At 36.4% G+C, this 13,697-nt stretch overlaps 1 protein-coding gene across 1 annotated transcript in view; it reads right to left on the minus strand.

Moving 5' to 3' along the window:
* Positions 1 to 13,697, minus strand: part of LOC139695474 (calpain-A-like) — a 91,319-nt gene that overhangs the window by 18,850 nt on the left and 58,772 nt on the right. Inside the window, exons 15-18 of the mRNA XM_071594260.1 lie at positions 9,866 to 9,993; positions 8,770 to 8,930; positions 4,439 to 4,559; positions 3,259 to 3,393 (exon numbers count right to left, since the gene is read on the minus strand). Coding sequence (XP_071450361.1) covers positions 3,259 to 3,393; positions 4,439 to 4,559; positions 8,770 to 8,930; positions 9,866 to 9,993 — 545 coding nt within the window. The remainder of the gene's footprint in view (positions 1 to 3,258; positions 3,394 to 4,438; positions 4,560 to 8,769; positions 8,931 to 9,865; positions 9,994 to 13,697) is intronic.

The following is a 13,697-nucleotide window of genomic DNA, read 5'->3' on the forward strand; positions in this document are numbered from 1 at the left end:
AGTGCTCTTCATCATTCATTTGCTATGATATTGGTCACTAATTCCCTTTGGATTAAATAGTCCTTCAAACAAAAAGCATTTGCAACTTCTAAGTGGTTTGTGATCAGTAGGAAAATAAAAACTTGACCCAGACTACCCAGCAGCACCTCTGTACTTTCATATTTTCTTTCCATATTTTATGGATTCAAATTGTACTTCATCCTATACAAACTGCAAGGTATACTGTTTTTATGCAACTCAAGGTGTTTGCCTTACTTTTGACTTCAAAGAGAATATATATTGTCATTATGCAGTGTGGTTCCAATACTTCCTGTTATGTATTGATTGTAAGTGACAGGATACATTTTTGGGTTTTACATTTAAAGCTTTTTGAGCATCTCACTTGATTCAAGTTCCTATTTCTTTTTTCATTCATCATAAATGATTCATTTGAAGTGCAATATACAAAATGAACTTTATCTTATTTGTTTATCTTTGACTTTCACTTAAGTCAAAAGTTTCAGATGATATTTGTCATCCACTTTTACTAATGCCCGATTATGTGAAAATTATTACAAGCTTTACCAGCTCTTGCAAATCCTTATTTCTTTACCCCTGCACAGACATAGAATTGAAAAATATTTTTCAGAATCTACGAAATAAATTTAGTTCAGGATTGGATGAGATTCCCAGCCCAGTTCTTAAACGCTCATTTCATCTGATCAGGGCACCTCTATTACATATTATAAATGAATCCCTGCTGCAAGGAATATTCCTACCTCCTTTGAAAGTTGCAAAAGTTATCCCGCTCTATAAAAAGAAAAGTAGCCCCCACGAAATGAATTCTTATCGCCCAATATCTCTCCTAAATCAGTTTAGCAAAATATTTGAGAAAGTGTTTCTCAATCGCCTCACCCCATATGTTGAATCTGAGAAGATTCTGTCAAAATTTCAGCATGGTTTTCGGCAGAATAGGTCCACCAAATCTGCTGCTTATCAGGCAATTGATAATATATTGACAGCTCTTGATTGCAAGCTAGAATCTGTAGGAATGTTCTGTGATTTTTCTGACGCATTTGGCTCAGTAAATCACAATTTACTATTGCAAAAAATGCATAAATATGGCATTAGGGGCAATGCACATGACTAGTTAGTCTCATATCTTCAGGGCCGTCAGCAGCACGTGGTTTTGCTCAATGATGGAAAAAAATTCATCTCTCCTGGTAAAGTTGTATGCCAAGGTGTCCCACAGGGTTCAGTTCTGGGTCCTATCCTGTTTCTCCTCTACATTAATGACTTACCTGAGAATATAAGAACCAACGAAAGGGATGATCCACTCCTATTTGCAGACGATACCAGTATCATACTCACTGCCTCTACAGTCCAAAGTTTAACAAACAATGCTAAACAAACCGTTCAACATCTGAACTCATGGTGTAGCAGGAATCAGCTGAATTTAAGTTTGGAAAAGTCCCAACTACTTTACTTTGCTAATAAAAACAAAAACATGGCCACTTTTGCAATTGAATCAAGTGGAAAACTAATTCCCCAAGCGCCCCATGCAAAATTCCTAGGAATAGTTCTAGACGGGCGGTTGTCCTGGTGGGAGCATATATGTCACCTGGGCAAAAAAATGAATACCATTTGCTTCCTTATTAGAAGCATCAGGTTTACCGTAACAATGGATGTCCTCATGTCAATATATTATGCAAATATCTACTCCTGTTTAGTATATAGTATCCTTTTCTGGGGTTCTTCTCCGCTTGCAGACACAATATTTAAAATTCAAAAGCAAGCCGTACGGCTAATTGTCAAAGCAGAGCATAATGCTCCTTGTCGTCCATTATTCCATAAATTGAACATTTTACCTTTGCCATGTATTACTGGTGTACACCTTTGTAAACCTTTCAATGTATGACACAAATTGTGGTATTCACCACTATGGGACCAGGTCTAAAAATGATCTGCACCGAACTTACGTAAGAACTAGAACCACCGCACTAGGCCCTAAATCTATGGGGTCTCCTTATGTTTAATAAGCTAAACGAGGACCTGAAATCCAGCACAAACATTTATCTATTTAAAAGAAAATTGAGAGCTTTTCTTCAAAGGAATTTGTTCTATTCTATTAGGAATTTCATGGAACATGAAACTTAGAATAGGCATATGTATTTACATTGTGTATTATTGTATATATTGACGTGTCCTATACTATGTACAATTTTTTTTGTATGATGGTCTCTGGACAAATTAAAAAAAAATAAATATATAAAATTGAGTGCTTAATAAAAACAAATAGATCATGATTTGAATATCAATTTTTCTGGAAAATGTCTTTTAAGAAGTTAAAAAAATTATATCACTCTCTCTCTCTCTATTATTCAGAATTAAAGTATGAGCTTTTGTTTTATCTGAAAGAGGATAAAATAGACAGTGGCTGTCAGGTGTTACAAAGAAAGATGACTCAGAAACATCAATATTAAGGGGTGCATCATACTGTATTTTACACCTTATTTAATATGTGTATTTAACAGTACTGTGAGCTTAGAGTGTGGCATAGAAGTGGATCAGAAAAGCAGAATTGCATCATGATTGAATAGGTTATATTAACATGCCCAAAAATTAATCTAAGGATGTTCTTCCTGATTCATAAAACGTATGTTTGCAGATGACCCATGTATGTTTTGGATGGGTAAACATTCAAAGTTGAGTGAATTAAAGGTAAGAGTCATAAATTTGTCCTTAACTCCATTGGTCAAGTGAGGTAGTACTTGAATTGGCACCCAATTGGCTGTGGTCTAAGGAATAATTATATGTCGTTATAATAGTTTTCAAAATGTAAGGGTGCATTAAGATTTTCCCGGGCACTACATACACATTTTGCATAAATCTGTGGTTTCAGGTGGTATCCAAAAATGAATCCTTCGCTTTTAATTAGGCAGGATTAAAATTCATTTCCTGACTTCACTCTTAACTTTACTGAACTGTATTGCATTTTTGCTCGGGCATCATTTTACTTTTTCAATGCAGTTTTCAATGAGAAATCATACTGAGGTCATAACCACTTATTTAATTCAAAAATACTATTTTTCTGAGCCAGCTGCTTAAGCTATGTCAATATAGTATCCAGTATTTCCAAATATAAATTATGAGCCTGGAAGGATTATGGATGCATAGGAAGAATAAATTTATAAAAATATGATTCCTTTCAATCTGGCTATAATGCTGCAAAATATTCTTGTAAAATATTTACTAGTCATAAAAATTCAGAATACATACTTGGCATATGCTTTCTCCAGCAAAGATCCCCAGAATTCATTGTTATCTTTGGAATGAAGAAACATTGGGCGATTATACTTAATTGGGAGGCGATCATCAACCACAATATCCACCCACTTTCCCAATTGCCAGAACCTAAAATAAGATTGAAAAGTCATGTGTAATTATATTCATGTGCATTTGCTGTAATGGTAAGATGGTGCTAGATGCCCTAATGGCTTCTTATCCCACAAACAGATAACAGTAACACTAGCACTAACAATGAAACATTGAAACAAATAACAGTTTTACACTAGCAATGGCCATACTACTAAACAGATCCTGTGCTCAGAATTTAACTGAGACTTATAAATTATTACTTTCTGTAGCAATATCATGTTACTTGTCCTGTACTCCGCTTGATGTTTTGACCATTTCATATAGTCGGGTAGAAAGTAACAATTGGCTGCGTTAAAAATTAAATGTCTTTTTTCATGAAATGAGTGCACAAAGTCATGGCATAATGTTGACCTTATTCTCTTAAGAAGGATTTGGGGTAGTGTAAGTTTGAAAATTAGTTTCATATAATAAGAAATACACCCTGAAATTGGAAACTATTAATACAAGGTGTGATCAAAAAATTCCTGGACTGGTTTCAAAGTATGTGTGTGTGGTTACGTTAGTTAATTTTTTTGTAGGCATTAGCTGAGATGAATATTTAACACATTTAGTTGACTATTTGTTGAGGCCTGGAATGTGATTGGTGTTATTTCAGAGAATTTTTAAACCTTAATGTGATAAACTAGCAGTCTTAGAGTGTAAAATTTGGTTTTATACTCAGAAGCACAGCTCAGCATGATGAGTGTAAAACATTATGCGGAACAAATTAATGGCTATGTAAAGACATAGCTGATAAAATGAAAAGAATAAAAGAGACTGATATACTGCAAATAAATAGGACAAGTCAAATTTTATGTTTTAAACCGGAAAAAATAGTCATGATGTCTAAACTGGATATATATTTTGGCAACACTTGAAGGAAAATGTACATTTCTAAATGATATTTGGAAAAACCTTGTGAAACCTGCACTTCTATTGCTATTTTGGTTCTTGAGCCAATAGCCAATCAGATCTTTATACATCGGTATGTACATAGATATTAATGCATTATAATGTATAGATAAATAAAATATAAACCCACCTAAAGTGGAATATTCCTGCATATTCATCATCTTTATATGTTTGATCCTTGGAGATGACATTATCAATAACATTTTGATTGAGAGTTATGTTAGCAATTGCAGAAATTAACCAGCAGTCACCTTAAATGGAAATTCAAATTTAATTGAGTTATATACATAGTACCTATGGAAAAGGTGATTGGTGACCAGTTGACCGTCAGTGCCATATGCATTCCAAAGGAAAATGAAGGCAGAGGAAAGATTCTGAAGAATGTCAGTATTTTGGTCATCATTGAGGAAATAAAAACAAGAACAGGACTTGACGCAGGAAGGGGTCACTGCACATTTTCAGTCCATAGTTAATTTCACATTAGAAACTTAATCACAGTTGCATATTACTGTATTAAGTCCTCGACATATTTCTTGCTCCATAATGGAGCTTAGCTTGCACTACAAAATATCAATGTTAGGGTATATTTTCTTCTTTGTTGCCTTCGTTGACTTGCAGATAACTTACATTTTGTCTTTGCATCTTTTTACACAATAATCAATGACGTATAATATCACATTAATGAATTAATTGATCCATGGGAGGTTTAATTCAACATTGTCAACTGTGTAGTAACATATGAGAATGTGTATTAGCACACTTTTATATGGTATTGAATCGAGCGCTCCCAAGCTAATTATTTACCTAGCTCTCCTTGGTTGATGTCAAACCGTGAAGTTCCATCCAAAATGAAATTGGGGTTATTGGTTATCTCCTAGAATGAATACAGAATGTACTTATTATTCACCAAATCAATCTTCCAAGCCTCTTAAGTCCATTGATTTACATCATAATCTCTCATTGATCATAATGATAATGGTCATTATTATTATTATTGTTGATATGCATTGTTTAATTTAGTTTTGAGTGGGCACAGACTGAACAATGATAAACTTCTTTGCCTCCAAAAAAAAATTAAATGCAAATTGACATTCAACACAACTATAAACCTCTATTCAATTCCACACACTTCTTTACTCCCTTCATTCCACCCAAAATACCTATTCTATTTCTATCCCTTCCTTGCTTGCATAAATTTTTCTCCTCCATCAGTCTTCAACATCCCACTGCTGGCCAATATGCTTTGATCCATATTTCCTGCCTCCTTTGGATTTCTTTCAACAATCCTCTCTCCTCCCCCACCATGCCTAGACCCTTCTATTTTGTTTTCAATATGGTGCTGTGCTTAGCATACTGGCTTCCCACCCAGAGGGTTTGAATCCTGGAGATGGCAGATCATTTTCAATGGTATCCCGATCCACACTTGAGGTGCTTTGTGGAGAGCATTTTGAGTGAGTACGCTGTCCATCAGATAGGACGTTAAACTGCACACCCCTTGGCACCTTTCGATAAGAGCAGGCTAATACCGATGCCGGGTTTTGCTCGACCCTTCCTCCTTTCCCTTCCATTCCTAATGGTGCAAATGAGCTCAGCTGTTGGTAGCCTCTACTAATTCTACTACTCTACTACTAATACTCATTTGTTTTCCTTTCTGTCCACTTCACTTTCTCCACCCTTCTCCACACCCACATTTCAAAAGCTTCCAATCTACGCCTATCACACTGCTTCATTGACGATGTTTTCGCATCGTATATAACTATGCTCCATATCAAAGTTTTGATGAGCCTTTTCTTAAAATTCTTTTTTTTTTAAATTTCTTAAAATCCAAAGAGGAACTCAAGAACGGCGTTGTCAATTGGTTCAACTCTCAGGTGGCGAGCTTCTCTGCAGAGGGGTTAAAGAAGCTGGTACAGCGGTATGAAAAATGCTTAGAAGTGAACGGCGAATATATAGAGAAGTGAAGTAGTTTTGTAGCTAACTAAAAGTTCCAATAAAATGACTATAGAGATCTGTGAATATATCATGGGATACTTTCAATATCTTTTCTGTTAGTCTGTGGCTCTATGTCCTGTCCAATCCAAACATAATGAGATGAAATTAATAAAACTTAACAATGATTGTAGGAACTGTGGATTTGATTACTTACAATTTCGAAGAATTACAATTAAAACTACTGTACTTGAAGAAGTGTGATCATTACAGCTCAAAATCAAAACTGTTTAGACATTACTCTGCCCACCTTATGAGATCCAGATAAATACTTACTCCCGGTCTTTTCCATTCTTGGTTTCCCCATTGGCCTAAGGAATTGGCATTTGCTGGAAATGTTTGATCTTGGAATAAAATTCCTTTGGAAAGACATTCTTGGCGGAGTTTTTCATAATCTTGAACATTTCCTTTTATTTTTGTTCCGGACCCTTGTTCCCCAAACTGTTCCAAATGAAAAATAGATACACGAAGCACAATTTGAATTTCAGAAGAGTTCCATTGAATCATGTATTTGGTAATATGAAAGATCAAGGGAATGGTGCCAAACTGTTCCTTTATTCGGAGGTAATATCTTTGTAATAGAGGGTTGGTGGTGGAACTATCATGCACCCTGATGTATTGAGCATCGAAATGTGCTTCTTAGGTGTTTGACACTAGAGTTCTAATAATAGAGATTTATGAATTTGTATGAAAAAGGATTTGTTAACTTAATTGTAGATGGTCATGAGGTGTGGAGTGTTTATATGTAGTTTTGTATGATTATGAGTTGTCCATGAAGAATGAGACTTTAAAATTCTTAATTAAGTAACCAATCTGTATTTATCTCTTATTTTATCCAAGTGAATGGGCTGATATCAATATCCTCTTTTGCACAAATTCTTGAATTTTTTAAAATTTCATATCCTTTGATGAGAGAAGCACCAAGGGAGTTATCGTGATGTACCAAAGGAATTGAGAGATTGAACACATAGCAGGTTTATTCAATGTAGACAAAAATATAGATTTGTGTTGATGTTGTCTTTTATTGTAAAAAATAAGTATCAACACAAGACAATAATGATGCGCTGAAATAAAATGGCTAATTTTGTACATGCATGGTAATTTGAATGCAGTGCAAAATCGTTGATAAAATTTGAAAGGAGGATGTAATATTTAGCACCACAATAAATGAAAAAATTCATATCTAGAAGAGTTTACCAAGAAAACATACATATCTTAATGTCTATTTAGATGAATAAGAGAAATAGGTCATCGAACTGATGGGGTTAAAGGATTTTTCCACATACAGATTCATATTAAAAATATATTGTACCTATCCCAGCAAGGTATTTTAGAGCTTTTGATTAGAAAGGCAGGTCAATACATTTCTTTTCATGCATCAATTTCTTATGGCAACTGTTGCAATGAAATATTATTAAATCTTTAAAAAATTATGATTAATTTTTAATTAATAATTTTGATTTACTCACCTTGTAAACATAAATGTTGTTGTATGCTGACATTCTTTATGGTAGGTTTCTTCCCGTGCTTCCCTTTGGATTTAATAATTTGCAAATGTTTGCACTCCAGATAGAAGCCACTGTAAATCATTTCAGAGAAAAATTTTATTTTGTTGAATTATATAGATGGCCACAGAGAATAGGTAGATTTATGTGAATTTTAGGTACTTGGGCTTTCCAATAAGTCCTTAGAAAAAAATACTTCTGTAGATATTCCTTATTTTTAAAGATAATATCCTTTAAACATGTTACACTTTTCCCTGGGATCCTCCATTTTTTTTTTTAAAGTTGTCTGTAAAGTAAGATTTCAGTAGCTACTCAAAATACTTACATGTGGTGGCAATGACCTCCTTGTTTGATGTGAATTGTTTTTTACCAAGACATTTTTTCAAGGAAATTTAAAAAAGTCACTTGGGGCCAAATCTGGTGAATATGGTGGATGTTGTAAAAATTTGAGCTTCAATTCCATTAATTTTTGCAATCAAAACTGCATAGGTGTGCACCTGGGTATTAACTTGATGGAAGAAATTTTTTCTTTGCCAAACAAGGACTTTTTCTTGATTTCTTCTTTCAAAACAGTGTGATAATGATGCATTATGCTCCCGACTTATTGTTTGTTCTTTTTCCAAGTAATTGGCGTTAATGATTCCACATGCATTCTGAAACACCATGGACATCATATTCTTGGCCATATTATTATGATTTCACTATCTTTGCCTTCTTTGAAGGCAGATTGTCTTTAGTAACCCCCTGTTTTACCTGTTCCTTTGTCTTTGGAGAGTATTAGTGATCTATGTCTCGTCCACAGTTATGTACTGATGCAAAAACTTGTCAGGATTTGGTCAGAAAAGTTTCAAACCAGCCTCTGAATTGACCACACAGTTGCATTTATTCTCCATTGAGAGCAAATTCAGCACCCATATAGCCAAGTTTTTCACACCCCATTTTTCATGCAAAATTGAAAACATTTTACCTTGTGATATACCTGTGGTCTGAACAATTTTGATTTGTGGATCATTCAAAACCATGTAGTGGATTTTGTTAATCATTTCAGAGGAAGTCACTTCCACTGGGTGTTGTGAATGATGTTCATAATTTGTGGATGTATGGCCACATTCAAACCCATTTACCCAACTGTAAACAGTCGGAAAAACAGGAGTAGATATGCCCTGAACTTCATCCAACTCAGATTTGAACTCTTCTGGTGTTAAGCCTTTGAAAAAGAAGTGTTTAATTACTGCATCCAATGCATTTTTTCTATTATTCTAAATGAACAAAAGTTTGATGCTTTAATCAGCTATGAAAATGAAACCATGTGATGGGTATAGCTGAAACATTAACAGCAGTTTAGTTGGAGATGAGGCCTACTCAAAGCAAACATTTTCTGATATTACAAACACCATCTCTTGATTTGTTAGTTAAGGCTGGAGTTAGTAACAAGCTATAATGTAGCTTTGAATTCAAATGTTCATTTTACCCATGCAATCCTGTTTCCCAGGTTTATAGTTTAACAAGTATTCAGCATGGTAATAAGATCAAGAACGAAGTTAGTGAAAGAGTTCAGGCATAGAAAAATATTTGATTAACCTCCAGTGGAAATTGTACCTTGTAGTATGGTTCTGAAAATTGGTCTTTCAGAGGGCTGGGTGAGTGAAAAGAATGGAAAATTTGAGCTGAATTTTAAGTGATCAAAGAAAGGAAAATGTTGCCGAAGAAGAAAGGAGAAAGTTACTCAGGAAAATTCAGGGGAGACAAAAAACTTAAGTAAATGACCAATGGTGGAGAGAAATGAGTATTTTGGTCAACTGACATTTTTGCGATGAGAATTAATTTCAGAAGTCCAGAGGGAATTGTGGTAGGGGCAGTCCATACGATTGCCTCTAGTTGTGGACAACTTGGAATTAACTGCCTGGATTTCCACTAAGTCATGTTACCTAAATATATAAAAATGGTGATTGTTTTAGTTTTTCTCTGCATTCCTTCTAAGAAAAGTCTCAAAATAATACATGTAATATATTTGAATATTTCCTGCAAGTATTTTGTGTGGTAATTCTATTTCATGAACTAACCCTACATCATGATAGTCCCTTATTCTTTCCAAATCTTTCCCACCATCTTGCATTGCATTAGGTTTTGTTAACCCAACAGAAGTATTTTTGCCCTGTGCTACCATCACAAATGTTCCCACTTCCATCTCCTAAGAGTGCAAAGGAATGATTAACATAATACTCCAGCAATGTATTGCTCTTGTTACTTCGTATTAAATTCGTATCATCTGCATTAAGAATTATTTCGTCACTTTTTACAAAGATTGTTAAATTATTTATATAAATTAAGAGCAGTATGGTACCTATTGTACTTCCTTTTGGCCCACCAAAGTTTACTGATCATGTAGTAAATAAGTTATTGCTTTGCATATAATTGGAGTAGGTACCTATGACCTCCACTGCCTGGTTTCTGTCCATTTTAAATTGTTTTAGGAGACTTATTCCCTTAAACTTCAAACCGGTCCAAGCATACTACCTTTATACACTCTTACATTCCTCACCCTAATAAAATTCATCTTCTCCAGTACATTCTTGATCATATTAGCCCATGGCCTTCCCGGGCCCACCCCCTCCACCAATACCATTTACTCTTTCCTATTCTCCATGTCTGGTCATTCGACCATCATCATTTTTCTTAACATAACCAAATAAGTGTAGCACTCTCTCTTCATGTATTTCTGTTGGCCTGTGATTTTAAGTCCTGTACGTCCAATCTATATTTACTCATCAGCCTCTGCTTTGTCACTTCATTGCTCCTTTTCTTGCTAGAAACAGCAGTCACGAACTTTGAAATGGTAACCACTCTCGAGTATGATAAGTGACCTGCTAGGAGTGCTTTGGTTTTAGCTGTTCTTGGGTTGGAAATTGTTTTTTGCTGGCATTTAGATGTTAGAAGTAATGCTTGGAATCCGTATCTACATGGTCCGTACAATAAGTATAGGGACTGGTTCCAAAAATAAAAATTTATTGGAGTTATCATTACAATTACTCAATAATCTTCAAAATACATTCCTCCTGCATCAATGCACTTAGTTCAGCCTGTCTTCCACTCGTCAAAAGCCCACTGGAAGTCGGTTTCCAGTATACTGTTGAGAGCCTTTGTCGTCACCGCTTGAACTGCCTTGATGAAGTCGAACCGATATCCTTTGAGCTCCTTTTGAGATATCCTTTGAGGTAATCACGTTGTCGAAAAAATCTTCATCTTCCTGGACACCGTCCAAAATTTCCACCACCTTACTCAAGACTTTCGGCACCAGCTTTGTGCACACTTTCCTCAACGCAAGATCTTCTGTTACAATGGCATGGACGGTACTGAAAGGCCCGTCTCCTCACTGATAAGGACGATGTTTAAACGCCTGTCAGAGTCCAAATCTCTTTTCACCTTAGCCACCTGAGCATCCGTTCGAGCGGTCGTCGGGCATCCGACGCGGTGCTCGTCTTGGACCAGCTCCCGGCCTTCCTTAAACATTTTGTAGCACTCAAAAACTCTTGTGCGGCTTAAGGCATCATCCCCATAAGCCTGTGTAATGAGTTCAAGGGCCTCTGACGCGGATTTCCCGAGTTTAACGCAAAACTTCACAGCGTAGCATTGCTCGACGGTGCGCTCCATGCTGGCGCGATGACACTACCGACAATCACACGTCATAAAAATCCACCTCCTGTCTCAATACATGCCTGGAGGCGACTGACGTAATTACGCCTGAGTGATGGGGGACCCCTCTACCGAGCCGACCGATCGGACCCCCATCCACCACTCCGTTGAGGCTACAGCGAACCAGTTACGATACTTATTGTACGGACCCTGTAATTCTAACGGTCACTCTTTGAGAGAGTCCATTGAGTTTGGTAGAGTTGGAGGACAGGTTTGACTTAAGGTTGGGTCATTCGTTTGACAATTCACTTTAAATTGGATGAGTGGGGAGAATTCTGCAGAAAAATTAATATTATTCTAATTATTTCACTTCTTTCCACAGTATAAAATTGGATGATGCGTTTTAGTTGAAATTCATTTGAATTCAAAAGCCTGCATTTGACTATGGCTCTCTGTTGCATATTATTAATTCTTGGGCTCCATGTGTGAGCGGGGTCGGACATTCAGATGTTTTTTGTATCTCGGTTAGTGTGGCATACCTCTTCGTTAGTACTTCCAGACATGAGGCCTTGCTAAATAAAAGTTTTGTTATCATATCCAAGTATTATCCTTCAAATCCTACGTAATTAATAGGTCATGGGCCCAGACGAGTGAATAACTCGACAAACTTTGATGATTAAGCACAACTAGCGTCATGACTTTGAATGTAGTTAGTTCTGGCCCTCAGCCTGTAATTGAAAATCTTCAGGGTCCACAATAACTGGAATTTTTTGGTGAAACTCTGCCTGATGCATGAAGGTTTGTGGGATTTTCTGCAGTTAATGAATGTTCCTGAGAGCAAGAAAGACCAGATAGCAAGAGCAAAAGTTTGCCTCATGATCATGCCACATTGCTTGTTTCATGTACAGCATCGAAAACATTAAAGGAAGCTTGGGATAGCCTTAAAGCAGCTTATGAGGACAAGAGGCTGACCGGATGGCTTGGATTGCTGAGGAGACTGTTTGGGGTGAAATTAGACTACTATGAAAGCATGGAAATCTATGTAACGGAGTTAATGTCACTATCACAACAATTGGCTGATATTAGTGCCCCTCAGATGATGAATATGTTGGGGTCATCATGTTGAGTGCTCTACCATCAGATTATGATCCAACGGTACTGGGGTTGAAAAGTTCCAGTGCACAGATAGCCAGTGACTTCGTGAAACGGAAACTACTGCAGGAGGACGTCAAGCAGTCGTCTGAGGACAAATGACACCCTGGAGTTTTGGCATTCTTATCCAGCATTCAAAGCAAGAAAGCACCTGGCACAGCAAGTCACAATAAGTTTTAGAAGAGCCGATATAAATGTAGTTTTAAGTGCTTTTGTGTTTTGAGCGCGACGAAGTCGGTCACAAGGCTAAGGGCTGTCTATGGATACAGTCTAAAACTAATTCCAAAGAAAAAGGTAGGTCATTGTTTACCACATTGTCAGCTAATATGAAAGCTGGTAGTTGGCATGTAGACTCTGGTGCGACCAATTGCCAGAATTGGCTGCAGAACTATAATGAATGTATGAGCAAAGAAAGTCTGTGCGCCAGCGGTGAAGATCTGCGCAGTAATGGTATTGGTGATGTTCAAATTAGAGTAAATCCTAAGAATGGTGAATGACTGATTAATGATGTTGTTCGTGACCCCAATTTATCAAGCAACTTGTTATCTGTTAGTGCTATGGCCAAAAATGGATATGGTTTTTGTTTTTAACGCATCGGGTATCGTTGTCATATTTATCACAGCAGTGTCGGTAAAATTCAGGGTAATGTTAAAATTAAATGGCAATAGAGATCAGAGGCATTTACTGGCTTAATGTTATGACAAAGATAGCCAACATGGCATCTACGCAGGATAGCCGGGAATTATGGCACAGAAGGTTGGGCCACTTGAGTAGATACGAGATCGCATATCGCATAGAGGCATGAGATTGCTGCAAAATAGTATGGCTACATGTATTTCTTTTGTTGGGGGAGACGAAAAATCTAAAAAGAAAGCTGTTTTGATGGTCGAAGGTTTTTATTAATGGCAAGTGGTGGGATTCCTCGAACCACAGTTAATATCTGTCCATTGGAACTTCTTCAACAACATTTGGTCACCAATGTTTATCCCCAGCTACAATGACTTATTTTGCTTCTTTATGAAATAATCTTATCATGAGCTCTTTCGGGAAGCCAAATCGGTTTGCGATTAGTTCCCCCCCTTTTATCAACCTGATGCACTCCGTGTTATG

This window comes from Hetaerina americana, unplaced genomic scaffold, assembly GCF_022747635.1.
Source record: "Hetaerina americana unplaced genomic scaffold, ioHetAmer1.1.p SCAF_6, whole genome shotgun sequence".
Taxonomy (NCBI): domain Eukaryota; kingdom Metazoa; phylum Arthropoda; class Insecta; order Odonata; family Calopterygidae; genus Hetaerina; species Hetaerina americana.